Raw genomic sequence first — 27,914 nt, 5'->3', positions numbered from 1 at the left:
AAAAAAAAAAAGAGACGTTTCGCATTTACCGGCGATCCAAGTACCATTTAGTTACAAAGTCTACCAACGTAGAGCGCCACAGATCATCGACAGACGGCTCGACAGTCGTAACAGAACACGACGGTATAGGAAAGTGAAAAGGCGTGAAAAAGTTTCGCGAAATTCTCTTAGGCATCCGGGCAAACGGTCTGTGTCGTGCCGTGTATCGCGTCGAGATTGCCACTGCAGTTTTTCTCGTCGCGTCTCGTGCGCGCGTGTGTGTGTGTGCGTGCGTGCGTGCGTGCGTGCGTGCGTGCGTAAGTTTGCGTGACACGTACGGGGCGTGTACGTCGTTTTCCGGGGTGCGGTGCATTTCTCATAGGACGAAAGATCTCACGGATCCACCGGATCTTAATATGTTTGAAGGATCATCGTGGTTCAGAAAAAAGAGCTGCCTATCGTGAAGTGAATTTTCTTCAAGTTGCGCGCATGCCTCCGTGCTGCTCACTCACTCGCCATTTTGGAGGTGAATATTATTTTTTACCCTCTTTGCAATCGCAATGAAGGAGTAAGAAAGAGAGAGAGAAAGAGAGAGAAAGAGAGAGAGAGAGAGAGAGAGAGAGAGAAATCGTTCGTGAACTTGAACCGCATTTCGCCGGGAAGCAGTCGTTCGTCCAGGACATGGGGATGTCATTCGACCAATGCGGACGCACGACTTGCCTCCTTGATCGCAGTGACGACGACGACGAGGACGAGGACGATCTTCCTCTATGCCATCACCAATTCCTCGTCTGTCTCTTTCTTTCGTCTTTCTTTAATTTTCCTTTCCTCTCGTCCTTCTCATTTTCTCTCCCTCTTTCTTTCTTTCTCTCTCTCTCTCTCTCTCCTCTCTATCTGTCTATCTCTATCTCTCTCTTTCTCTCTATATATCTTCCTCTCTTTCTCCCTCGTTCTTCTTTTCCCCTGTCTCTCTCTCTCTCTCTTTTTCTCTCTATATATCTATCTATCTATCTCACTCACTCTTCTCTCTTCTCTTCTCTTCTCTTCTCTTCTCCTCTTCTCTTCTCCTCTCCTCTCTTCTCTTCTCTTCTTTTCTTTCTTTCTTTTTCTTCCCTATCTTTTTCTGCGTTCGATGCCTCGCTCGCTTGCTCGGACGCGATCGTCCCGAATGAAGAAGACCCAACCCTCCTTACGCCCGCATTTTCCGTCTCCTGCGAATTTAACGCGAAACTCGTCATACTTGTTGTTTATTCGGCCGATCAACAATTCGATAACACCCTCTTTATTTCTTTATTACGGCGCACTTCCCCTCACGAAACGCCAAAATAATTCTCTTCGACGATTTCACGTGTGAGCGCGGAGAATGCGCGTTCTCGACATACCACCACTTCTTCGACCGCCTTAGGTTCACGATTCCCTCGCCTTAAAAGTAAACCCTTTTCCGGCGATTCGATTCTTAACAAGGATTCTCAAAGAATACGTGTTGTGTTTGCACGATCAACAAGGATAATGATGATGATAATTATGATGTTGATGTATGATAATCATCGTAATTCTTTCATATTTAAATTATTAATTTTCAATGTGTTCTATCTTTGAATGATATATATATATATACATATACGATGGTGTTAAATGTTTTTCTATTCTCTTACAATCCTTGTTGATCCAAATTCCTTATTGTTATTGTTTCAAGATCTTGAATCGTCTGTAAAATTTTCTCTGATATTTTTCTTTTTTCTTTTTCTTTTTTTCTTTTTCCAGATATAATGTTATTCCTGGGAATGGATTGACAGAGAATTGATAAAGATTAAAGGATTAGAAACATCTTTTATTATTAAATAAAGAGGCACGGTGTCTGTGAAATAGGCCTCGGCCATTAATTCATCAATTTCTCTACTATGCCAGCTGTTTCAAGACCCGGTAGCCTTAAAGATCCAGAGATCGCAGAATTATTTGAGAAAAATGATCCGGAGAAGATATTTGAAGACCTTCGGGAAATTGGACATGGTAGCTTTGGAGCTGTCTATTATGCCCGATGCCTGGTTACCAAAGAAATCGTTGCTATTAAGAAAATGTCATACTTGGGAAAACAAACGGTTGAAAAGTGGCAAGATATTTTAAAGGAAATTCGTTTTCTTAGGCAACTCAATCACCCAAATACTATAGAATATAAGGGTTGTTACCTCAGGGACCACACTGCCTGGGTATGTAAAAGAAATGAATTAGAAATTATTATTATAATTTATATTATAATAAGAAATTAACTTTTTATTTTATTGAAATGGTCTTTTTTGGAATCTTTTTTTTTTTTTTTTTTTTTTTTTTTTTATATATATATATATAGTTGGTGATGGAATATTGTCTTGGGTCTGCATCAGACATTATAGAGGTACATAAAAGACCTTTAAAGGAAGACGAAATAGCAGCAATCTGCGAAGGAGTTTTACGTGGTTTACATTACCTTCATTCTCTTGGAAGAATCCATCGGGATGTTAAAGCAGGAAATATTCTTCTCACCGAAAATGGAACAGTAAAATTGGCAGATTTTGGTTCTGCTAGTATAAAATGTCCAGCAAATAGCTTTGTAGGAACTCCATATTGGATGGCACCAGAAGTGATATTAGCTATGGATGAAGGGCAATATGATGGTAAAGTGGATGTATGGTCATTAGGAATTACATGCATTGAACTAGGTATGTTTATTTTAATGTTACTAACTCTTATTACTTTTCAATATAAATGTGTAAAGTTATATATATGTATATAAATAAATATGTATAATTCTAATTATTTTAGCTGAGAGAAAACCTCCTTACTTTAATATGAATGCCATGAGTGCTTTGTATCATATTGCACAAAATGACACTCCAGCTTTGAATTCACCAGATTGGACTGATGTTTTTCGACATTTTGTTGAAGTTTGTCTTACAAAAAGTCCTAATGAAAGACCAACATCTGGTACACTGCTGTCTGTACGTTTTTGCTATATATTATGAATATACAATTGTTAAATTGATTATCTATTTAAAACAGTTGATATAAATTCTTTATTTTGATGCTTCTTAATATAAAACTATTGTACTGTCTAGTTGATTATCTTCTTATAGATTTTCTATTTTATAGCATCAATTTGTTACAAGAACACGTTCTCCACAAGTCTTAATAGATTTGATTCAAAGAACAAAAGCTGCTGTTAGAGAACTAGACAATTTAAATTATCGTAAAATGAAAAAGATTTTGATGATAGATGCATGTGAAACTGAAAGTACAGTTGGGGATGCTGATGGTGTGTATATTATCAATATCATTATTTAAAATCTTCTTTTATATCTGTAATAATGTAAAATTTATATTTAAGATACTCCTGATGAACAAACTGGTGGCGATAGTAGCAAAAGTAATTCAATTACCTCAGAACATTCAATTCATTCAATGGGAGTATCAGCGAGTTCTCAAAGTTCCTCCACAAACAGCTTACCACTGCCTAATGCAGATTCAAATGACTATTCCACTGGTTCTGTTAGAAATCGACATAAAATAACGAGTGGTGGTGTCACAGCTAATCTGCTTGAACATGGTGCCAATAATTTTGCAACCATTAGAACGACATCAATTGTGACCAAACAACAAAAGGAACATATGCAAGAGGAAATGCATGAACAAATGAGCGGTTATAAGAGGATGAGGCGAGAACATCAAGGAGCTTTGGTAAGTCTCAAGATAATATTTGTATTGATATTTAATGATTAACGTTATAATTTTAACTTTATTTATAGGTTAAATTGGAAGAACGTTGTAAAATGGAAATGGAATCCCATAAACAATTATTAGATAAGGAATATGAAACATTATTGCAACAATTTAGTAAAGAATTGGAGAAGTTACAGCTTAGGCATTACCAAGAATTGGAACGTAAACTTAAACAAAACCAAAATGCGGAAAAGAAACTTCATAAAGAAATTACAAGTAGGCAAGAAGCTGATCGAAAAGCTCTTGAAGCTCAACAAAAACGAGAGTACAAAGTAATTGAATTTTTATTTTGAATCAATTTATATTACTGAAAGATTCATTGTAAACTTATTATTCTTTGTTTGATTATAGGCATACAAAGAAAGATGGAAAAAAGAACTTTCTCAGGATGAAGTAACACCAAAGCGACAAAGGGATGCTACTCTTCAAAGTCAAAAAGATAATTTAAGGCAAATGGAAGCACAGGAAGAACAACGCTTAGCTAGAGGACAAAGAGAATATCTTGATCTTGAGATTCGTAAATTTAGAAGAAAAAAGTTGCTTATCTTTCACAGTCTTGAACAAGAGCTTTTACGTGAAGTTAGTAACACGTTATTTATGTTATTTATAAATTTTATTGATTACGTCTATTCATTTATTAAATATGACTTTCAAATTCATATTTTAGGAACTGAATAAAAGACAACAACAATTAGAGCAAGCACATGCCATGCTGTTACGGCATCATGAAAAGACTCAAGAATTAGAATACAGACAACAAAGAGCAGTGCATGCTCTTAGAGAAGATCAAGTTCTTCGACAACATGCTACTGAACTTTGTAATCAACAAGATTATATGCAACGGGCTGAACGTGATTTACGTAAGAAACACGCACTTGAACTTAAGCAGCAGCCAAAGAGCCTCAAGGTAAGAAATATCATCTAAAACCCGTCTTTTAATTTATAATAAATTAAATTAAAACAGAAAAAAAAATTTATATATACTTTCTTTTAATATTAATCGTTTCAGCAAAAAGAAATGCAAATTCGCAAGCAGTTTAGGGAAACTTGTAAGATACAGACAAGACAGTATAAGGCATTAAAAGCACAGATATTGCAAACAACTCCAAAGGATGAACAGAAAGCAGTTATAAAGAAATTAAAAGAGGAACAGAGGCGAAAACTTGCACTTTTAGGAGATCAATATGAACAAAGTATTGCTGAAATGCTTCAGAAACAAAGTATACGGTTAGATGAATCGCAGGAAGTCCAGTGTCATAATCTTAAGGTTAAATATTATATATATATATAATATTTATATATATATATATTGTTTACATACAAATATTTCATATTTATTAGTATGTTCGAATTAATTAGAATTAATAACTCTGTTGGATGTTAATTTTAACGAAAATATAATTACATTTTCAATAGGAAAGGTTAAATTATGAATTAGAGATTTTGATCGCGTATCAGTCTAAAAACAAGATGCAAGCCGAAGCACAGAGAAATCGTGAACGACGTGAATTAGAAGATCGTGTATCTGTGAGACGAGCTTTACTTGAACAAAAAATGGAACTCGAAACGCAAGAATTTCTTCGCGAGCGCAGCGAACGAATACGTTTGTTACATGAAAGACAAGAACGTGAATTACAACAATTTGACGAGGAAAGTGCAAGAATAGGATTCAGGTAAATATTTATCAATATACTTTTTATATCTATTACTTGTAAAATAAAAAAAAAATTAAAAAATAAAGATTAATATCCTTAGGTTTATTATTAACTTAATAATATTTTTGCATTTTAGACAACTTTTACGATCACCGACTCATATGTGTGAAATGATATTTTATAAAAATAGAAATTATATGTCTAATTTATCATTTAGTCATTTGAGATATTAAAAGACATATTTTATTAAGTACTATTTCGAAAATTTTTTTCAATTACATAATTTTCAAGAATAATTAATATACTTAATTTTTCTGTGTTCGTATCATTATGGAAAAATAATTTTTAAATATTTCAAATCAACATCTCAAAATATCTCAAAAGATAAAAAAAATATGTATATATATATATATATATGATATATATATATAAGACTTAGATCACTTTCATAATCATTGGTCCATATATTACTAAACTCTATTCTAATAATTTGATAGATTTATATTATAAAACTTATTAATATGTTGTTAACATTATTTCAGTGCTCTGGCGATAGCAGAAGCATCAAAAGAATCGTATCCAGATGATGAAAGCCTTAGTGGCTCAATGTTAAGTCTGGCTCACAGTAATAGCTCTACATCCTTCCCCCCTAATAGTCTTTAATTTTAATTATATTAATAGAATATGTATGTATGTGTCTGCCTGTAGTAAGTACATAATGAGTCTCCCGATCTATAGTTCTATGACTTATACGGATGAAACAGTGGTTGACTCATTGCGTGCATTAATTCAAACCTAAAAAAAAGTTTTTAGGATTGGAAATGTGTATTGGACTGAAGTTAATCTATTGGGATACTTCTTTATTATCGAAATGTCAACACAGAAGCTCTTGGTTTGAAGAAATATTCCTTCATATTGAAGGAAAATTTAGATGCTTTTTGCAACATTGTAATTATTAATCTCATCCACTATCATATTTAAAAAAAAAAAAAAAAAAAAAAAAAGAAAAAAAAAGAAAAAAAAAGAAAAAAAGAAAAAAAAGAAAAGAAAAAGAATAACATCGGAAAAAAAGCAATAACAATTTATCTGACTCTCAATGTCTCTTATAAATAAATTTAAAGAATTTTGAATGATTTCAATTCTCTTGAATTTTTCGTATTGTTTTTATAAATTTATAGCTCGATTAGAGAAAAGGAATTTTAAATTTATTCATTTATTATAATGAATATTGACCATTATATAAAAATTGAGAAAAAGAAAAATAAACAATAAGGCCGAATTTATTGTATATGGCTTTATCTAATTTTATTGTATGAAATTGAAAATTAGTAATGAAGATAATTTTTAATTTTTATTTTATAACATGATTTAAAAAATTGTTGACAATATTAAAAGCTGAATACGAAAACTTATTAAAATCGAGTTTATATTACTTCCAAACATATAATATATATATATTATATAATTATAACAAACAATATATATATATATATAATATGATTATAAATGACCTTTTCTTAAAAAATTGCTTATTATAAAAATCATTCTTTGTGTTACAGGTTAGTATCATATTATAATAAGAGATAAAAAAATTTGTGTAATCTACATATAATACATGTATATCAATTTTTACCCAAATAATGGTATGATACACAAAAAGATTTTCTTGATATTAAATTCATTTGATATGATATATCAAAAATAATTTCTAATGATACCAATACTACTTCATTGTTTCATGGTTTTTATTATTTCTTAAAGAATAATAAGCAAAACTTTTAATTGTATTAATTTTCGTTGGATGGAAAATATACTTATAAAAAATATCTCATAAGTATAAAACTGCCAATGACATCCATATCTGTTGCATAGGTTTTATATATATTTTTTATTAGATACATATTGTGTATGATAAGTAATTGTTTCTATGCTAGAATTGCACTTTTTGGTTTATCTTTTTTCTCTCCTTTTTTATACTTTTTAGAAAAACAACTTTATAATTCATTAACATTGCTTGTAATTGTGATATTTAGATCTTTTATTACATGGTATTCCTCATAGTATACAGTTTCATCCAGTACACATTCCAGTTCTATATTCGTATATCATATTGTGTTTTATGTTTCTGTTTTATTATGCCTTGTGTACCTTTGTGTTTTATACATCTTGTATCGACTATCAAATGTTCAATCCGTGTTCAGCTGATTGTGACTGTTTTCTCAAAAGAGAATGTTCAAGATGTTATTTACAGTATTGCACACGTATAATATATTTTACACGACAAAAAGAAAAAAATTAAGATATATTATATCCTTGTATTTTATAGTTTTATTGAGAGAATTTGTAAAAAAAAAAAAAGAAAAAAAATTTGCACAAGCTTACAATTTCATTCTCGATAAGAATAAGAACAGATCAAATCTTTTAATGCGTGGCACTTTTTAATAGATACTTTTATTCGAATATAAATTAAATATATATATATATATATATATATGTATATATATATATATGTATATATATATATATATGTATATATATATATATATGTATATATATATATGTATATATATATATATATTGCTTTTGTGTCGAATGTCAAATAATGGGGATTGAATCAAAGACATTAAAAAATAAAAAATGTAAATAAAGTTCTCCTTGAACATTGGATACAATGAAAACTGATAATGTGATAACGAAAGAAATCTTAAAAGAGACATTCGTGCATGTTGATTTAGAAAATATATTTTTTATGAAATCATTTAATGAATACTTTGAAATAATATTATGTTACACATTGTCTTTTATTGTTATACATTTATTGCTTTTTGCTAATAAAAAGAAATTAGATTTATATTTAAAAGTATAGTTAACTTTTACGATTATAGACTTGCTCTAAAATTTTTATTTGTAAAATAAAATCAGGAGTATATAACAATGATCAATATTTTGTTGTATTATTTTTATATATGAGATATAATCAATATATATAATAATTTTAAGCTATCGTCGTTTGTGCCATACTCATATGTGCAAAATTTATAATCTATTTTTTTATGTTTGACATTTAAAAGTAATAATTCATTTAATGTTTTTTGTTAAAAAATCAAACGATGGTGTATTTGTTAACCATATCTTATATATATATAAAATACATTCCAGTTTTCATTGCACAAATACAATTTTCATAACGAGACAAAATTATATGGACAAAGAAGAAATATGTTGATAATGTTTATTAATCGTGATATATAATGGAATAAATACATGTTTTAGCATCGATAAAAGAAAACTATCACAATCAACTGAAATTTTGTCTATATAAATCACGTGTAAATATATTCTCTCACATACTACATAAACAATAATTAAAATAAAAAAAGAATTTAACATGAAAACAAGATCAGAACAATTTAAATGTATATGAACAGAACATTGTGTAATTCTTCTTTGTATTATTAGAAAAAAAATGCCTGAATTCTCAACAGACACAATTTTAGCAAATTATTATAAAAAATAATATCTATCGCTGACTAATAGAGATTGTTCGTGCTACATATTCAACTGTAGAATACTTTAAATGCAAAGTATGACAATTTCTTTAAATGAAAGATCATAAATACGTCACAGATACATAAAATCTTTAATCTTTAAATGTATAACCAACTTTATCATAGTCCTCCATAGCAATATGTATATGGAAAATCAATTTTGCAATCTTCGTAATGAAGAAATAATAACATAGAAAATAGTTGAGAAATAACTTACATTACTAAATAATTTTTCACTAGTAATTTAAATCAATATTGAAAATAAGAATACAAAAAAAGAATGTTGATTTTCAAAAAACACATAGTATGTTCCATTAAAAAAGTGAGATAAATTTTGACATGAGATATATAATTCATGTTTTTATTCCAAAATATTTCTAATTAGATCTTGTAAAGAGGAATTTTTTTTATTTTTTATTTTTTTTTCTTTTTTTTTCTTTTTTCTTTTTTTTTTTGCATTATGTTAGAGAATAAAACGAAAAACAAACTGATTAAATTATATCTATATCTTTAACTTCCTACATATAAAATGTATAATTTTTTTGTTTTAATAGTAAAAATAAAAACTGTAAGTAGTAATTGTTTTAGTTTATAATTAACGATTATACTTAATAAATAATAATCAATATATTATATAAGAAATAAGAAATGATTTTGTGCATACTGTATCATAAAAAGATTATATATTTCCCTATTTAATATAGTAATAACAGTATACACACTTCCTTAATGATTTCAATAATGATTTCAAACGATTAAGCATTTAGTTGATAGTAATTTAAACTCATTACTTTACAAAAAAAAAAAAATTAAGTCATATTATATACATACCAGTATTTAGAATAATGTTATTAACTCACTTTTTTTTAAACTCAGAATTTTAAATAGCATGTATGAACAAAGAATTTATTGTCATAAAATTTTATACGTTACATATATAATATTTTGCTAACAATAAAATTTAACTTTACATTGTACACAATTATTTGCCAATGAGAAGTATTATAGATGTATATTGTATTCTTTTTTCTTTTTGTTATATATTAAAAATAAATTTCTTTAAATTAATTCTCCAAATAGAAATATGACTGAAATAATTGGGAAAGATAATTATGTATTTAGTAAATTATAAAATTATGTTTAAATTTCAAAGAGAGAAAATTGTTTTTTTACTAGTAATTAACCTTATGAGAGAGAGAAAGAAAGAGAGAAAGAGAGAGAGAGAGAGAGAGAAAGAGAAAGAATGAGAGTGAGAGTGCTTAATATATCGCAATAAAATAAATAATAATATAATAATAAGTTTTTACATTTCTTCCATTAAAATTGTTCTTTTAATAAATTGTATATTCTTCATATATATTGTAGCACGAATTCTCTCTCTGAGTCAAATTGTATGTATGTACTAAAAATAATTTTTTGTTTTAGTCTGTAATCTCAATGTAATCTGCTGAATACCAATTTTATAAAATTAATTTTCAATATTTTGTAAATATTCCAAAGTTATAACGCGAACAAAATTTAGATACAAGCAGTGACGTAGACAATTAATCATAAGCATATCATATCAAATATAATTATTATTTTACGCTTATGAAAGCTTGTCTTTTCTCACTTATATCTCTTTACATGTGATCATTATGTTTTGATAGCCGCATATGTGTTCGCTGCTCAGTTGAAAAGATAATATTTTAAAAATTGATACCAATGTTTTAGCATTAAGTTATATATTATCTTATTATTAATTGACACTATAAGTGATGCTTTTATATAAAAAAAAAAACTTTGCAGCGAATACAATAATACATACTTTAATACAATTTTGGCTTTAACTAGGTAAAATATAATTGTTATTTTTAATAAGGTACTTGTTAATCAATTATGCAATGTTGTAAAAATAAGATATCCACATTTTGAAAACAGATCCTATAATATAGTAACAGCCACTTCAAGAGAAGTACAATATAATAGCATTAGATTCTATTAAATACAATCCAAAATAATCTAAAATGTTTATATCAAATTGGGCAATAATTATGTATATTATTATTACAATATTATTTTAGATAGTTTTCTTTATAAATAAACAATTGTATGTCTATATACTATGTGTCTAAAATAGACTTTTATTCTAAAAACCAAGTGATTACTTTCAGCAACAAAAAAAAAAGAAATATTACACTATGTCTTTATATAAGAACCGTCCATCTCTATTCTTTAAATAATCAATGTCAATTCCACAATTTCAGAAATATTGTTATATAACAATATATACGTGTACAGCATTGGTAAATATAAAATCTAAATTAATACACAAGTATTTGATGATGAAGAGAGAAAAAAATATTTATAATTTATTTATAATTTATAATGGACTTAGTTTAGACTCGTGAAGTGGCTTCTACTATAAAATATATCACTCTTTTAGACAAATTAAAAAAAAAAATTAATTACTCTGTGTACATTTATAGAAAACATACTGCAATCAATGTCCAATCGATAAGATTTCGTTTTCTTGAACTTTTAAAAATACATCAGCATTGTGAAATTAAACACATCTTTCAAAATGATATGACACAACAATGTGTCATATGAATAAAATATGTAAAAATCAATTTCATTATATAACAGATTTCAAACTAAAGTACACTATGAATGTACATTAATGCAATAAGTTTTAATAAAATGATCATTACTGATCGTAATATTTTTTTTTTTCTTTTATTCCACTAATTTTATGTATTCAAAAATGCAATTAAAATATTAGTAAAATAGATAAAACAATGCTGGTGTTAAAACTTTCTTGACTGTATTTTATATACAGCGCCAATATTTAAAATTAATCTATAAATCGTGATTAAATGTATCAAAGTGCTCATAATGTATAATAATACTATGTAAGGATAGGTATATATTCTTTACATTATTATAATTTTTACTATTGCTATTATTACCTTCCATTATTATCTATAAATACTGACTATTAATATGTTTCCATAAAAACATTAATTAACGAAGTATTATATGGATAACGTATATAATTCTATTGCAATAATCTTTTTTTAAATTACAACTGTTTTAAAGCGATACTGCACAAAAATTTATTCTCATTTTTTAATTATAATGTCAAATAGGAAAATGAAAATGAAATTTATAATTTTGGATAATGGTTATAAATTTATAAATAAGGAATGATTTAATTTGATTCCCTTCATTATTTAACTTTTATTAAAAAGAAAACGATTTTTATATATAAATTTTCTTTTCTTTACATATTATAAACTTTTGAATTACATTCAATAAATTCAATCAAAACAAAAAAAGAAAAAAAAATGTGAATATATAGTAAAGAGAAAATTAATTTTTATTTGGAATTATATAAAAATTAAATTTTTTTATCATAAAAGAAAATATATTAAAAATAATAGATGTTTGTTAAAAGAAAAAAAAAATCACTCTACTGTAAAGAGTAATATTGTATATTCATCTATACATAAATGTTGTGCTTCAACTGACAATGAATATAATAACTTGCATTTACTTATAGTCATAATATAGAATTTGAAATAGTAGCAAAATACATTCTGCCAGTTGTAATACAACAAAACATTTTAGCATTCAACGTATTGCGCGTATAGATTACAGAATTATATATATATATATTATATATATATATTATATATATTATATATATATATATATGATGTACATTATAACAAATGTTTTTACATTATTACATTGATAGATAAGTAATAATAAGTGATATTATACAAATGCATTGGTATTTGCAAGAATGATAGTTTATTGTGTGGGGGAAAACGTAGTTGGGCTTAATATGCGACAATGCATCTCTCTTATAAGAGGGACAGTGTATGCCACACATTGATCCCACCCAGGTAATCTCCAAGCACTTTCGCGTGTATCTTTTCGTGATTGAAGATCTTTATAGCCTGAAAATAAAGAGAAATACATTTTTTCCAATTGTACATAAGACGCTTCCTAATATTAAACTTACACCAAATATGATGAACATTGTACAGCCTTCCAATTTGTGAAAAATAACCAGCAAAGGGTTCATCGTTATTACGTCTAAAATTAATAGCTTTAGCCCAATTATTACCCCATTCGATCATTGTACCAGGTTTCAAGCTATAACTTCGTATTTCATATATGTTTGGACCTTTACGTTTTTCGAGAGGCGGCCAATAACTAAATGCCAATAAATATTGTAGGTGACGAGATCTTAAATAATTTCCACGTTCCTTGAGTAAAAGTTGATAATTCTGATACATACGAAATGCATATTACATAAAATAATCAATTAATATGTTTAACTGAATTGTCAAAGTAAATCAAATTATACCTCATCTTTGGAAAGTAAAATTTGTGCATGATCAATACGTTCATAGCCACCAGTATATTGCCAGAGATGTAAAGCTTGATCTAAATCTCCTACTGCAACAGTCCATGATCCAACTAATTCACATTTCAGATCAGATTTTTTCGAATGTATTAGATTAACATTTTGTTCGCTGAAAATAAAATTAAATAGAAGATCACGTTATATATACACAAACATACACATGCATAAACATACACATACATATACATAGATACACACGTACATACATACATACATATATATATATATATATATATATATATATATATATGAGTTAAAATATATTCTCTATTAAACAAAATTTCTTAAAATTAATCAACCATGAAATAAACTGATAATATAAAAGGAAATTATAAGTACATATTTAAAATATGTTAATGAGTCATTAAATCGAAAGGTCAATGGATGATAAAATGTACGACGAGATCATGCCATTTTACTTACTAGTTAGTTAAATATTTATCGATGGAATCAGGACGGACATTATGCGTATGTAAAGCATAAATCACATCCTTGTCCGAAAGCATTCGCGAATGAGACTCCTTCGTTGGTTCGATCTTTCTTACCAAAAGTTTGCTTATCCATCTCTTACTATCTTGTCGTACCAATGACCTTGCCAGGGACCTAAAACATACGATTTGTTGGCTATTTTGAAAGCATCTTTATTTGAACTTCATTTTAAAATAAAGTATCAGACATAAATAATTAAAATCAATATTTGTCTATCTTTTTCCTTCTTTTTTCTTTTTTTTCCTTTCTTTTTTTTTTTTGTTTTTTTGTTTTTTTTTTTGTTTTTCTTTCTAAACAAAATACTCAGCTAATCTCGTCCTACCGAGTGTTAATAAACAATGATGTTTTTGGCTTGTCGATTACCGTGACCTGCACGGTTCTGAATCTTCTTAAAACGGCAGCCATTCTTATTGGATCCTCGAAAATAGATATCCACCACTTCGCGCCCAATAAACTTCAGAATTAAGCTCGTTTAACCTTGTAGTTAAACACGGCTCGTTAACGAGAATACACTGCGTGAGGCCGCCTAAATACGCTGTTGATTTAGTTTTATTCATAATCTCCATTCGTGATTGTTTCTTTCTACACGGAATGACTGCTGAACTTACGGCCATCGAAATTGTTGTTATTTGATTAATCTCCTATGCCACGCTCGCTCTCTCTTTCTCTCTCTCTCTTTCTCTTTCTCTTTCTCTTGCCTTTCACTTCTATAGCGCGTGCGCTTCTCTTCTGTGTACGTCAAGAGCTTATCATTTACTCATTGTTAGTCTTTTCTCCGTATACATAAGTAGTACAGCAAATCGTAACGAGAGGACGAGAAGTGGGGGAGAATCACATATCTCGTACCACCTCCTTTTAAAATTCTTTTCCATTTGACTCTCCACATATCTCGTCGAGTGACTTCGTTACTCTTCGACTGTGGTTTTTACAAAACGAATTTTCTTCAACAACAGGTTACTTTATTATTTACATTTTTTCTGTTTTCTTTTCTTTTTTTTTTTTTTTTTGTAACGTATTAAGCGTGTATTATTAGTATTATTATTATTCATTGGAAAATCTGAAAATTAGATAAGGTTATGTAAGGAGGACAAAATTAATATAATTATAATTGTATTTTTATCATTTATTTTATTGGATCTTAATAGAAACTTACCAAAATAATTTTTATAGGCTTTCTTTAAAAACCAATAAATCTCTCTCGAAAATCGGAGAAGGAATATATATATATATATAATTGAGATTATCGTTGGTGTAAAAAAAATTTGAATTTGGTTACAAATTTTTCGATTCCTACGCTGGTCATTGACGATACAATTTTTGAAGAGGAAACTCATAATTAAATTTTGTATTTTTTAGTTTTTATTAAATAGAAATTTTTTATTATTTTTCTTTTTTTTTTTCTTCTTTTTTTTTTTGTAGAGGAAGAGCAAATATTTATTTTTCCTAAGAAAATTAATTCATTTAGAGGATATTACTGCTTTGATCATAACCTTAAACTGAACTTACAATGTAGATCTTAACCAATCGGAGAGCTTCAATTTTCTTCTGCCCAATGCACAATAGTTCAAAAAAAATTGTTTTCCTAAAATCGTTGTCACTTGTCAGTATATATAATTTCTTTTCGTGGATCAATTGTCTTGTTCGATTGTCGACGCCTAGTTAGGGGGGATAAGAACAGGGTATACATTTTGAGTGTTTTATAAATACATTCTGGTACATACGTAAATATCCATTGGTAATTAATGAATAGTAAATGTAACCTGATAATAAGTATTTACGTAATTCTTCGTATTTTGACTAATATAAATATATTTTCCTTTATAAATAAGATTTTAATTCTGCAAACAATTCCAATTATCTTGTATGTTTTTGATAAATTTTTCTTTATCAAAAATATATAAGATCTATTTTGTCTTTTTGAAATTATTGAAATATAATCGTGTAATATGTAAGTATATTCTATTTGGCTAAAAGAATTTTTATAGTATAATATTAATATTTCAGTCATCGAAAAAATAAACACACAATTTTGTTTATACACACATATAGTATCGGATAAATTCTGTATATCTGTTAAATTGAAAGTTATATCTATTATCAGCGCACAACCCCAGTTAGTAACAGGTTCAATTTTTCAATGTTGTCCTTGTCTAGCTGTGGGGCTAGTGAACTGATATGATACCGCAATTATACCTTGATCATCTCTCCTCTAATTGCGACAAACAACTTTCATATGCAATATACCGTTTGGATATATAACAGGCCCCAGACTGCTAACACTAATGCAAATGTCCAATTTTCGTTGCCATTTTTCAAATGGTTTCAAATCGATTGGACTTTGGCCTCATTGGTGAAAGTGGTGTGGCCACACAACAAGCTTGATACTTAGAAGAACGTTACGTTTGGAAGTTATTGTTAGGTTCAAATGTTGTTGTTTTTTACTATTGTTTATAATTAAAGATAATTTGTTATCTATCTCACAAAATGTATAAGATCTTTATACACCTAAAAAATAAGTTTTCCAATTTTAGCTCTAATATAAATACTCGGACATTATAGTGTTTCGCAGATGTCTTTTTCAATGGATATTGATAAAGAGGAAAACAGTACAGAAGACTTTCAACTGGAGATGCAAAGCGACATGGATAAACCAGATTTCATGGATACGAATTATCAAGAAAAAGATGATGTTCTGTATAATGAGGATGGCACTCAAAGTATAGAGTCAAACATTGATCAAAACAGTCATGAAAAGATGTTTGATCAAAGTCATTGTAATGATACAATGGAAGATGATGTTAATCTTCTAAATGCTGCTATCGATGCAGTTAATGGTTTGGTGAGCCAGGAAGCAGAATCTAATGCTGATGACATTGTAACCAATGATGATTTAAGACAATTTGACGTGTTGGATGATCTAGAACGACATCCAGATCAAAATTGTTCAGACATGGACTCTGATACAAACGAGAGCATGGATTCTGATGTACCGGATGAAGAAATCGAAGCTATGCTTGAAGAAGGTAATTTTTAATTATTTCTTCCTTTTTTTTTTTTATAAATAAAAATAATATGGAATAATGATCATTAATTTTATAATGATCATTACTATAGACAAGTGTTACATTTTTAAATCTTTGAAATTAATGAGACAAAATGAAAAGTATTAGATATTTTAAATACTATATAATTAGCATTACTTTTTTCAAAAAAATAAAAGAAAAAAAAAATTAAATTCTTGGACTTTAATTGCATAATTTCTTATACTGCAAAATATCTCTCACAAGATATATACGCTTATATCTTGTATCATATGGATATTAGTTAATTATGAGAAGAGGAAGTAAGATTACTTCTTTTTGTACTTTTAGTACAGATCATGCAGCTGCCAAGTATCTTTTTTAGTTAAGTATTATGTACTAGGTTTACCAGAAGAATTTAAAGGAAAGAGGAAAGACAAGAAAGATAATATGCCATATGAAGAAAAGGAGAAACTTGTTTTAGATGGTAAGCTAAATAGATTCACAGAAAAATTTATTTCAAATGAAAGCACTAATGCTAATAATCAATTATTTCTTTTAGAAATTGGACATAATCATTTTGACGTCTTGCCCGAAGGTTGGGTACAAGTAACGCATAACAGTGGAATGCCACTGTATTTACATAAACAAAGCAGAGTTTGTACATTAGCCAAACCATATTTTCTTGGTCCAGGAAGTGTAAGAAAACATGAAGTGCCTGTTAGTGCGATACCTTGTCTTCAATACAGAAGAGCATTGCATGAAGAAGAGGAAGAAAAGAAGAAAGAAAAAGATCGCGAGCCCTCTGCAGAAGTTTGTAGTCTTCCTAGTGCAAAAATAGAGACCATTCAAGAGAACCGAGCGGCTCATTCTTTAGACAGCGAACAACTTAGAAATTATTGTCAATCACTCTTCCGTTTTAAAGCCATTAAAGTAATGAGATTTCAGTAAGTGCATTTTATTTTATTATTATTAATTAATTTATATATATATATATTTTTTTTTTTTTATAACAAATTTTTGACAAGAATTTGTCTAACAATTTTACATAATTTCCTAGGTCGTGGTCTGCCCGTAGGAAGTTTACAAAAAATAAAAAACATCGTAAGCAATTGGAACGTCCAACTTTGCCCGATGGTACAAAGTTAATAACATTCCCAGTTACGAGTACGGGAATGACGGGAAGCAGTGGTAATACAACAGGAGAAGATAATGGTACGCAAAGACCGTCGAAACATTGGATAATGAATCCATCTGGGAAAAGTTATGTTTGTATTCTTCATGAGTACGTACAACATGCCTTAAAGAAACAACCAACATACAAATTTAAGGAACTAGGTATAAAATTATAATTAATATTTAAGCTTTCATGAATTTATGGAGACAATTAATTTCATTAAAAAGAAAAAAAAATAATTAATTATAGAAAATGCAGCAACACCGTATTCCGCAGTAGTTTGTATTAATGACATGGAATACGGCAGTGGTTTTGGTAGTAGTAAGAAACAAGCAAAAGCTAATGCAGCACGGAAAACTCTTGAAATATTGATTCCACAAATGAGAGATAAGATCTCTGGAGAGAATGGTGATAATGGTTCTGGTAATTCTAGTCGAACGATTAAAGCATCAAGAGGAAATTCTGATGCAGATTTGTCATTTTTTGATGAGATCTCAATAACGGATCCACGGGTAGCAGAATTTTGTGCTAAAACGACCGAACCATCTCCTCATGCAATTTTGATTACTTGTCTTCAAAGGAATTATGGTTTGGGGGATATGCATATTAATTATTCCGTAAATACATTGAAACACCAACGTAATGAATTTACAATGCGTGTTGGAAAACACGAGGCTACAGTTGTAAGTGTTTTGATGAAACATTAAACGAAACTAATGAGGAATAAAAAAAAAAAAAAAAAAAGAAAAATAGGATATATATATATAATATTAATATTGAAATTTGTATAGGTATGTCGTAACAAGAAAGATGGAAAACAAAGAGCAGCTCAGGCAATTTTACAACTAATGCATCCACACATTCAATCCTGGGGTTCCTTGTTAAGGTTATACGGATCACGGAGTGTAAAATCCTTTAAAGAAAAAAAACAATTAGAACAAGAAATAACATTGTTGCAAGGAAAAGCAGCGGTTAATCAACCGAATCATGCAATATTAGGTAAACTTAGACAAGAAATGCGTAAACTAGCTGAACAACATAAAGCAATACAACCTATCGGTAAATTTGTACCATTAGATTTGCCCACTGGTTCTTCAGCTAATTTAAATAATGTAGATTTGTAGTATACTAGTCAAATTTAGGGAAGTCTATTGATATACGAAAAAAATATATTAGATTGATTGATTTTAGCAAAAAAAAAATAAAAAAAAGAAAAAAAGAAAAAAAAGAAAACAAGAAAAAAAAAGAAAAAAAAAATAGGCTACATATACGATTGAAATGTATCATGAAAAAAATATAAAAGTTCTCTTTTAACAGTTCTTGTATTATAAGCAAACGTGATATATATATATATATATATATATATACACACCATACAATTTTTTATATATCATTTTTAAAATACACTATCTAATCTTTACTTAACTGAAAACTGTAGTTTCTACATTTTTGCATTGTTTCTTTTATAGAACAATATTATTAATAATAAAGAAAAAAAAAACTTGCTTTTTATATCTCTATTGTAATAATTATACTTAAGATACAATATCAGAATGTGTATGATGTAATCAAAAATACTTATAAGTATCAAAAATAAAAATAAAAAACACTAGTCATACATAATCTACTACAATTCATATCTACTCTAGAATTTTCCATTTTTTTAATAACATTTCAAATTAAATGAACTGCCTCAATGAATCATTGAAAATATTTTAAGAGAATTTATTGTAAAATCATTGTTTTTATTTACGAAAGAATACAATATATATATATAATATAATATAATATATATATATATATATATTTCTTTTTCATAATGAGAACTTTCTATAACATTAGATAAGTTTTTTTTTTACTAATTATAGTCAAAATTATATGATGCGTATTTCATACTTAAAATTAATAAATTATATATATATATAGAACTTATTAATAAATATTTTATTTGTTGTATATACCTCGTTTATCAAAAAGATGTAGCTAAAAAAAAATTAATAGGAAGTTATTGTTTATAGTATTGAAATTGTGATTGCAAAATTCTTATAATTATGACATAAATGCAATAAAAATTATTATTTTTAAATTAATCAAATTAATCTTTTCATTTCTTTTTGAATATTTTCGTATAATAACCAATTAATATGGAATACATGTATGTATGTATATATATATTTATATATATATATATAAACAATTTATCTCGCCAATAATAGACATTATTTTTTGCATCTGCTAGATTAAATGCAAATAACACAATAATACTTGAAATCTATAAAATTTCATTTTTGCAATTATTTGAGAACAATGAATACTAATTTTGATACTATAAGGAACCATGAATTTTATATAAATGGACAATGATTATTAATATCTATTTATAACATAATAATATACTTAAGTCATTAATTAATAATCTTTTGGCTCTTTCGAAGACATATATATATATATATTTATATATTTATATATATATATATTTTAAAACGTAAGCATTATAATTACTATCTACTTTATACATATTAACAAATGCCATGAGAATATTGTATAAATTACTGAAGAGTAAATTACATTCAATCGCATATTTTAGTTTTGAATGTATATATGTATGTATGTATATACCAGATATATTAAATACTGTACTTTTTCAAAAAATGTTATACAAGGTTTTCATCATATTTATTCAATATACAGACAGTACTGTAACTATGATTATATATATATTAAAATACTTCTGAATACATATATATATATATATATATATATATGTATATATTCAGAATATATATATATATATGCAATACCAATTACTTCGTTATTATACTATTGTATAATCTATTTGTTTTAGAAATTTTTTTATAAATAATATTAATAATAATAATAAACATGCGATTATAAAATAATCACAATTCCGTGCATATTTACAAAGTGTAAAGTGAGCTGCGTGTGTATACCTAACACGCACGTTGTATATAACATTGCTAGATTAACATATAATGGCACAAAATGTATTTTCATTTGTGTAATTTTCTAATAATAATATGGGTGCTAATTATAGATATGTAATGGAAATATACTTTTGCATCGATTGTGTCATTATTCAAAAAGTGAAACTTTTTTTATGCAAATTGAATAATACCCCTACGAAATTTTTGTTAACATTTAATATGTCTCTCACCTATATATAAAAAGATAAATAAAATTTACCTGAATACGAATAATATAGTTTTTACTTGGCATGTTTATAATTTGCAGTTTGAAATATTTTCATGTGTAAAAAAATATATATATTTAAAAAATGTTATAATGTGATAAACTTTGGAAGCAAATTATAAATAGTATATATGAAGTAAATGATAATCATATAAGATGAAATTCGTTTCTAATTGTGATCTATTCTTATTAAATATTGTTGATCTTTGAATATCAAGTCACAAAAAAATAATTACTATAGTCAGGTTGTGTAATAAACAGATCGATGTAATATGATAGTTTTCAAGAGAAAAAATTTAATACGTTTCGATTGTGAAAGCTTATTCTTTTTACGTAGCACTAAGTATCAAATTACAACGTTATTCAATTAAATTCTGAGAGCTGTAGTAATTATTTTCATTATTTTTACATACTTATATGTATGCCTCTATCAAAAAACTAAGTTCTAAATGATTACATTATCTATCGTTTTTGTTATAGATAATAAATGATTAAATCAGTATTATATTATGATGTTAAACAAATCTTTAGATTTATAAATGATTTTTTTTTCTTTTTCTTTTTTCTTTTTTTTTTTTTTTTCTTTTTTTTCTTTTTTTATGTTTATGTTTATGAGGAGCAATCTTTCATATAATCTTTCAAAAATTTGTTATATAGTTATTTTCATACCAAACAACTGAAAAAATACATTACATAGATTCATCACAAGTGCTGTTACTGGATAGTGCCATTTTTGAAAGACTGGAAAGACTTCGTCGAGGACTACTACCTCCTAAAAAGCTGCTGCTGGATTCAGAGAAGATTTTTCGGAAACTGTAAAAATAAATCAAATAGAATAATGATGGAATATATAAGAAATTAAACGATATATAATTTACAAGATATAATTAGATAATGCATACAATTTACGAATGCCAGATTCTGATGATTTTTTCCAAGGTGCATCATCTGGTTCATAAGGAAGAGGACCTTGTACAGGTGCATCCTTGTCATCTATAGGTCTGGAAAAATTATTAAATAAAAATATACGGTTTTTTTTTTTTCTTTAAATGATATTACAAATTAAATAATAAATCATTACAAAAACGTAATTCTTTAAACAAATAATACAGTAACATACATTTCTGGTTTTGGTCGATAATATTCCAATTCATCTTCCAAATCTGAAACTCTTGCTTTTAATTCGTTTCTTTCATGCAAGATTTCTTTTAGTTCAGCAGTAGTAAATCTGGGTCTATCTGGATCATCCAAATCGTATACAGCTTTATTTGTCAAATCAGGACATCCTTGTGATTTAGATAAATCTTCATTTTCTTTCTTGGCTAGTCCAAGTCTACCTCTAAGTTGTATTAATTCTCGATTTTGATCTTGCAATTGTGCTAAGAAATCTGCTCTTTCCTCTACAAGACCGCGTGCTTGCATTTGTGCTTGACGTTGCTTACGTTTTAATTCTCTTCCAACAACCCCAAGTTTTTCAACTTGTGATGTTAGCTAAAAAAAAAAAACAAAAAAAAAAAAATTATGAAAAAAAAACTAGAAATAAGATTTACATAAATGATCGATTTTTATACTCGCATAAATCGATAAATATCATTTTACATTTTCTATTTCTGAATTCTTTTGCGTAAGTTCTCGATCCCTTGCTCTAATTTGATCACGTTGCTTATCTATCATAGATCTTAAATGTTGCAAAACTGAAACATCCACTTCTTGACTAGCTGTAAAAGCTAAAAAGCCAACATATATATAATCATTATGATTAAATTAAAAAAAGATTTATATATAAGATATTAATAGTAGTTATTGGGTAAGTGGTTAGTACTTTGTTTACCGCTGTACTGACTATCACTTTGTGATTCCCGTAAAGCTTCTGCCAATCGTCTATTCTCTTCTTGTAATCTAGTTACCATGCCAACTAAATCTCTTGATTCTTGTCTCCAATGTTCTTCAATTTGCTCCAACTCCTAATAGAATTAAGATTAGAGGTTTTGATATTGATTTCTAAATATTTATAAAAATATGAATCATTACTTTTTCAAATCTTTGTCTGTCCTCAGCTTTTCCAATTTTATCGCTTTCAAGTTGTATAATTTTAGCCCTTAATTCTTGAACCGTAGTATTTTCTCTTTCATTTTTAATTGCAAGATTTTCGAGCAATTCTAAAGCGTTAATAACTTTTGGCATAAGATTCGTTACAGATTCAACGCCAAACAGATCTATAAGTTTCTCACATTCCTTTCCTATTTCTGAGGCAATATCATAGACATCTACTACCGAGACATCTGATACCACAGAATATTCTTCCATTGTAGAAGTATGATTGGGCTTTAGACAAAAAGGCATGAATAATACTTATATGAAAATTGTTTCCTTACATAAACCTAATAACAAAAAAAGATATTTAAAATATAGATTATAAAATAATATTTGGATTATATATCAATCCTATAAAATATATTTATAGCAAGCTAAATTTTTTATTAGTACAAATAGATATCGGTCAAGACATTCATACTTTTATCATTCATTTTTCATTTTGATTAAAATAATATAAAATTATTATTATTTATTGTATTATATTAAATTATTTGAAATAATAAAAAACAAATTGTCATAACTTTTTTTATGGATAGGAAAAAATACTTTAATTGGTAATATAATGAAAATTACATTTCTACGTACACGGATAACTTTTTTTTTATTGTAAAAACATTTTTTTCTAGCACACAAAAAATTTCAATTCAACAAGTATAATTTCGTCTACGCTTGATGACTAACGTATGCGATGTCAGTCCTTTTTTATATGAACTGTCTAATCCAAGATCTAAACTTGAGCATGACGAGGTTAAATCTTTTATCGCGGTTATCCTGTGACTCTTCTGATTGGCTATCTCTTCGATAATATCGATATGAAACACTATCGATATTACTACGATATTACGTATATGTCTATATACATTCTATTGGTAGCACTGACTCGAGATCATTTAGTCTATACACGAGTCCGTGTGCTGTCAGAAGATTTTATAAATATTACAAAAATGGACAAAGAATCTCGTAAGTAATAAAATAATAAAATAAATTTATAATTAACATATACGATAAATACGTATTTGTATATATATATATATATACATATAACTTATTAATTTAATATGCAATATTTTGTTTCTAGAAAATATATGTTTACCTTTATCAATTAATTTAACAAAAAGTGTTACAACTTATAAAAATAATGAACGATATCTTATAAACTTTTTACAAAACCTATTACCATCGTCTGATATAAAATCTGCAGCAGATGAATTGAAAAAGGTAATAAATTATTTATTTGTCAACATAACCTAAAAGATGATCGTTTTGAAGACTATTGCATTCATCGTTTTCTACATTCTTGTTATAGACTTATATATTTAGTAAACTTAGATCTAAAACTACGAGAAATATCAAAATTAAAAAGAAATTTTTAACTACGAGAAAACGGATATTACTTGGATTAGGTAAAATTAGCAACAAAAATGGTTTAAAATATACAGATCTATTACCACTCCATGAATTGTGGTTAAAATATATAAAGAATATTTTGGGTGATAAATTTTCATCCAGTGCGACTCATAATCCAATTGATTCTAATTGGGAGAATATAAATCAACAATTAATAAAAGCAGACTTTCATGGTGCTAAAATTTCTGTAGTTAAATCTAAATGCCCTAGTTTGGTCGGTATTAATGGTATAATTGTGCAAGATACTAAGAATACTTTCAGATTATGTAGTACAGATGATGTTATGCGTAGTGAGTATTAATATCATATTTATTAGCAAACAATTAATAAAGTGATAAATATAAGGAATGACATGAGAAAAATTGTTTTATCGTTACATTGTTATAATAAACGTTTTTATTATAGCCTTACCAAAGAATGCTATAGTAATAGAACTTTACTTACACGACCTAACGCTGCAAATATATGGAAAACAGTTGTCCGTAAGACCTACTGAAAGAACAGTCAAAAAATTTAAAAGCGCACATACCTTTGAATTATAACAAGCTCTAATTTATGTACAACGTATGATATTTTGTGCATCAAAGTACATATTATTTATAAGAAATCTTCCTTATAGAATAATATTCATGTTCATTAAAGTACATTTAATCAAATATCATGTAGAATAATACTTGAACACTATAACGCAATCTATTTGAAATGTAAATTTATATAAATAAAATCTACATATATACATGTGTATGTATATACGTTAAAAAATTAGGCATAAAACAGACATGTTCACAAAAACATCTATTATATAATAGCCAATACAATAATAAGTTATTAAAATACTTGAAGCCTGAGGAGCATTGTATTTCTACATTTTCACTATCTCAGAATGTATTTCATCTAATAAATAATATATTTTATATTCTATCACTTTTTTTTCTGTTTTTTTTTTTCTTTTTTGTTTTAATTTCATATCTTTATCCTACTAATGTATCATTTAAATATACATAATATGATTAGCTGATGCCATATATGCTATGAGCAAAATAATAAGGCAACTTTTAATAAAGATTGCTTTTCATTAAAATATCATTGTGAACTTTCTTTGCCACAAATTACAATTCCATTGGTTTTGGCGCATGGACTTATATCATTTATTACAGTTATTATAATTATTTATTTTTCTTATACCATTCACTCTGATATAGAATACGATATAATATATGTATATATATATACTACTTACATGTTACATTGAATAGCAGTACGATATATAATTATATATATATACATATATATATGTATATGTAAATGTATATGTATATATATATAATTATTAACCAATTCTATTTTCAATTCAGTGTATTCAATAATTGATCAAAATTAATAATAATAGAATATTATGATATAATACTATAATAATTCCCAATTAGATTAGCACGTAAAATAAAAATATTAAACAATATATTTGTTTTTCTTTTTAACTTGAAAAAGGACGAAATAATTTTTGAAAATGTTAAACATTCTCATTTGTATCAACTTGACTTAACATATGTTCCTAAAGCTTGAATACTAAACGAAAGTTGTAGAATCAAGAACATTATTTCTGATCTCAAATGTTAATTAATATTTAAATGTATTGTGCCCTATATTTTACCTCGGAATCTTTCGTTAAATAACTTTCGTTTAATATCTTTTATGTATAACAAGGTTTTTGAAATATTACAATGCTTTTCTTTGTGATCTATGAAACGTAAAAATGTTGACTGAGATGTCTTATGTCGTGAAATAGACCTATTCAGGAACGTGACACGTAAGATATACCAGAAATACCAAAGTATAGAAATAGAGATAAAGATAGAATCACATATTGTACATTGAATCAAATATTAAATGTTTTGTACATTGAACATAAATTGATCAACAAGTTAATGTCATGATTGAATTATAACTACATATTTTGCTATCACTTTAAAAATCTATTTTGTTTGAATGATTATAAATACTATAAGTGTGTAACAATGTAAAGTTAATAGTTAAAATAAGAAACGTAGTAATAATAGTATATCAATGCATGGAATAAGTAGAAAACATTAAAGACTGTATATGTTCATACAACGAATTAAGAAATAATCTCTCTTTTATCCTATTACACTTGCATACACATCGACAATTTTATTTATATCCTTTGTGTATAATTTATTGCCATATTTCTTGGCTAGAAGTAAAAATGTTGTATATAATAAACAAAGACGTAAATATACAATCGAATAAATATATATATATGTATATATGTATATATATATATATGTATATCGATACATCAATATGATAATGAGACATTTTACAATCCGATGTTTTCACAGAATAAACAGAAATATTTTTTTAAATGATGAATCTTATTTTTTATTAGGCAATATTATAAAGCTTCTTTTCGTGTTTTATTACCAACATATATATATATAGATATACACACATATGTATATATATATATATATTACGTGCTACACATACAATATGTAAATCTCCAATTATCTCATAGCGTTGTTACATCCAGGCAATCATAGATGCATTTCAAGTTCCCTTTTTCAATAACTATATATATATATATATGCTTCGCAATATATCCTACTATTATAATGATGTATCGGAAACTTCTTTCTAATTATTTAAAGGAAAAAAAAAAAAAAAAGCAATAATATATAATAAATTAAAATTTATCTCCAATTATTTAAATAGTAATGTTTTTGAATAAACTGAGAATATTATGTATATATGACATTAACAATTTACTGTTCTTGGAACTATTAACTTAACATGAGTATAAAATTCACTTAAAAAAAAAAAAAATCCTTGCATGCGCTCACATTAATATATTTTATAATCAAAGGAAGCACTTTATAGCATGAGAGAAAGAAATTCAATAAATATAAATTTATAATACAACGTAATAGAGACGGCCATATATAAATGTAATATTAATTTTTTTTAAACTAAATTGTATAAACATTAATATATCAATCAAATTTTTTCATCTCCCTTTTGAACATAGTATACAACGCTACGTTATTTCCTACCATGTTGTATTTAATAACATGAAACAATTTATAATGAACTATAGAACCGACAATATGATATTAAAAAATATTTATACCATATCGTACA

The 27,914-nt window shown here is 27.0% G+C and overlaps 5 protein-coding genes across 12 annotated transcripts; 3 read left to right on the top strand and 2 right to left on the bottom strand.

Moving 5' to 3' along the window:
- Positions 1-64: 64 nt before the first annotated feature.
- Positions 65-6,380, top strand: Tao (Serine/threonine-protein kinase Tao). Of its 2 annotated transcripts, none has more exons than XM_035869089.2 (12): positions 65-505; positions 1,744-2,186; positions 2,327-2,675; positions 2,779-2,954; positions 3,106-3,268; positions 3,341-3,690; positions 3,759-4,004; positions 4,084-4,311; positions 4,400-4,639; positions 4,742-4,999; positions 5,149-5,405; positions 5,930-6,380. In XM_035869089.2, exons 2-12 carry the CDS (start codon positions 1,881-1,883, stop codon positions 6,048-6,050), a joined length of 2,694 nt encoding a protein of 897 aa, XP_035724982.1. In that variant the 5' UTR covers positions 65-505; positions 1,744-1,880; the 3' UTR covers positions 6,051-6,380. The 2 variants fall into 2 exon arrangements, with proteins under 2 accessions (XP_035724982.1, XP_035724983.1); XM_035869090.2 differs by lacking the exon at positions 65-505 and adding an exon at positions 532-1,408.
- A 6,027-nt stretch (positions 6,381-12,407) lies between these two features.
- Nipsnap (protein nipsnap) lies at positions 12,408-14,596 on the bottom strand. 2 transcript variants are annotated; one of them, XM_035869076.2, is made up of 6 exons: positions 14,453-14,596; positions 14,167-14,379; positions 13,779-13,958; positions 13,296-13,464; positions 12,948-13,215; positions 12,408-12,882 (listed from the first exon to the last, which is right to left on the bottom strand). In XM_035869076.2, exons 2-6 carry the CDS (start codon positions 14,247-14,249, stop codon positions 12,734-12,736), a joined length of 849 nt encoding a protein of 282 aa, XP_035724969.1. In that variant the 5' UTR covers positions 14,250-14,379; positions 14,453-14,596; the 3' UTR covers positions 12,408-12,733. The 2 variants fall into 2 exon arrangements, with proteins under 2 accessions (XP_035724969.1, XP_035724970.1); XM_035869077.2 differs by having other exon boundaries at positions 14,167-14,370; positions 14,453-14,592.
- Positions 14,597-14,655: 59 nt separating this feature from the next.
- Positions 14,656-19,448, top strand: pasha (microprocessor complex subunit partner of drosha). 6 transcript variants are annotated; one of them, XM_035869068.2, is made up of 7 exons: positions 14,656-14,797; positions 16,404-16,867; positions 17,268-17,351; positions 17,427-17,811; positions 17,925-18,202; positions 18,291-18,724; positions 18,833-19,448. In XM_035869068.2, exons 2-7 carry the CDS (start codon positions 16,414-16,416, stop codon positions 19,163-19,165), a joined length of 1,968 nt encoding a protein of 655 aa, XP_035724961.1. In that variant the 5' UTR covers positions 14,656-14,797; positions 16,404-16,413; the 3' UTR covers positions 19,166-19,448. The 6 variants fall into 6 exon arrangements, with proteins under 6 accessions (XP_035724961.1, XP_035724963.1, XP_035724962.1 ...); XM_035869070.2 differs by lacking the exon at positions 14,656-14,797 and adding an exon at positions 15,453-15,523; XM_035869069.2 differs by lacking the exon at positions 14,656-14,797 and adding an exon at positions 15,462-15,579.
- A 2,395-nt stretch (positions 19,449-21,843) lies between these two features.
- Positions 21,844-24,108, bottom strand: Rilpl (Rab interacting lysosomal protein like). The gene is made up of 7 exons (XM_035869074.2): positions 23,934-24,108; positions 23,283-23,632; positions 23,074-23,215; positions 22,851-22,978; positions 22,372-22,742; positions 22,154-22,252; positions 21,844-22,064 (listed from the first exon to the last, which is right to left on the bottom strand). The coding sequence occupies exons 2-7, from the start codon at positions 23,592-23,594 to the stop codon at positions 21,941-21,943; spliced, it is 1,176 nt and encodes a 391-aa protein (XP_035724967.1). The 5' UTR covers positions 23,595-23,632; positions 23,934-24,108; the 3' UTR covers positions 21,844-21,940.
- Positions 24,109-24,192: 84 nt separating this feature from the next.
- On the top strand, positions 24,193-26,000 carry Pop4 (ribonuclease P/MRP subunit POP4). Its single transcript, XM_035869078.2, has 4 exons — positions 24,193-24,308; positions 24,427-24,566; positions 24,655-25,045; positions 25,161-26,000. The coding sequence occupies exons 1-4, from the start codon at positions 24,197-24,199 to the stop codon at positions 25,295-25,297; spliced, it is 780 nt and encodes a 259-aa protein (XP_035724971.2). The 5' UTR covers positions 24,193-24,196; the 3' UTR covers positions 25,298-26,000.
- The last annotated feature ends 1,914 nt before the right edge of the window (positions 26,001-27,914 follow it).

The sequence above is a fragment of the Vespa mandarinia genome, chromosome 24 (assembly GCF_050613455.1).
Source record: "Vespa mandarinia isolate Hongniang chromosome 24, ASM5061345v1, whole genome shotgun sequence".
Classification (NCBI taxonomy): domain Eukaryota; kingdom Metazoa; phylum Arthropoda; class Insecta; order Hymenoptera; family Vespidae; genus Vespa; species Vespa mandarinia.
Note: the sequence above shows the minus strand (reverse complement) of the source record. Positions and strands in the feature narration are given on the sequence as shown.

Bases quoted from the DNA above. Each gene is read 5' to 3' on its own strand.
- Tao (XM_035869089.2), top strand. From the start codon at position 1,881: ATGCCAGCTGTTTCAAGACCCGGTAGCCTTAAAGATCCAGAGATCGCA. The intron at 2,187-2,326 runs GTATGTAAAAGA...ATATATATATAG, and splicing joins TCAGGGACCACACTGCCTGG to TTGGTGATGGAATATTGTCT. The intron at 5,406-5,929 runs GTAAATATTTAT...ACATTATTTCAG, and splicing joins AGTGCAAGAATAGGATTCAG to TGCTCTGGCGATAGCAGAAG.
- Nipsnap (XM_035869076.2), bottom strand. From the start codon at position 14,249: ATGGCTGCCGTTTTAAGAAGATTCAGAACCGTGCAGGTCACGGTAATC. The intron at 13,959-14,166 runs GTAGGACGAGAT...CGTATGTTTTAG, and splicing joins TCATTGTTTATTAACACTCG to GTCCCTGGCAAGGTCATTGG. The intron at 12,883-12,947 runs GTAAGTTTAATA...CTTTATTTTCAG, and splicing joins CAATGTTCATCATATTTGGT to GCTATAAAGATCTTCAATCA.
- pasha (XM_035869068.2), top strand. From the start codon at position 16,414: ATGTCTTTTTCAATGGATATTGATAAAGAGGAAAACAGTACAGAAGAC. The intron at 16,868-17,267 runs GTAATTTTTAAT...ATTATGTACTAG, and splicing joins CGAAGCTATGCTTGAAGAAG to GTTTACCAGAAGAATTTAAA. The intron at 17,352-17,426 runs GTAAGCTAAATA...TATTTCTTTTAG, and splicing joins GGAGAAACTTGTTTTAGATG to AAATTGGACATAATCATTTT.
- Rilpl (XM_035869074.2), bottom strand. From the start codon at position 23,594: ATGCCTTTTTGTCTAAAGCCCAATCATACTTCTACAATGGAAGAATAT. The intron at 23,216-23,282 runs GTAATGATTCAT...TAATTCTATTAG, and splicing joins ACAGACAAAGATTTGAAAAA to GAGTTGGAGCAAATTGAAGA. The intron at 22,979-23,073 runs GTACTAACCACT...TTGGCTTTTTAG, and splicing joins TCAGTACAGCGGTAAACAAA to CTTTTACAGCTAGTCAAGAA.
- Pop4 (XM_035869078.2), top strand. From the start codon at position 24,197: ATGTCTATATACATTCTATTGGTAGCACTGACTCGAGATCATTTAGTC. The intron at 24,309-24,426 runs GTAAGTAATAAA...TTTTGTTTCTAG, and splicing joins AAAAATGGACAAAGAATCTC to AAAATATATGTTTACCTTTA. The intron at 25,046-25,160 runs GTGAGTATTAAT...TTTTTATTATAG, and splicing joins TACAGATGATGTTATGCGTA to CCTTACCAAAGAATGCTATA.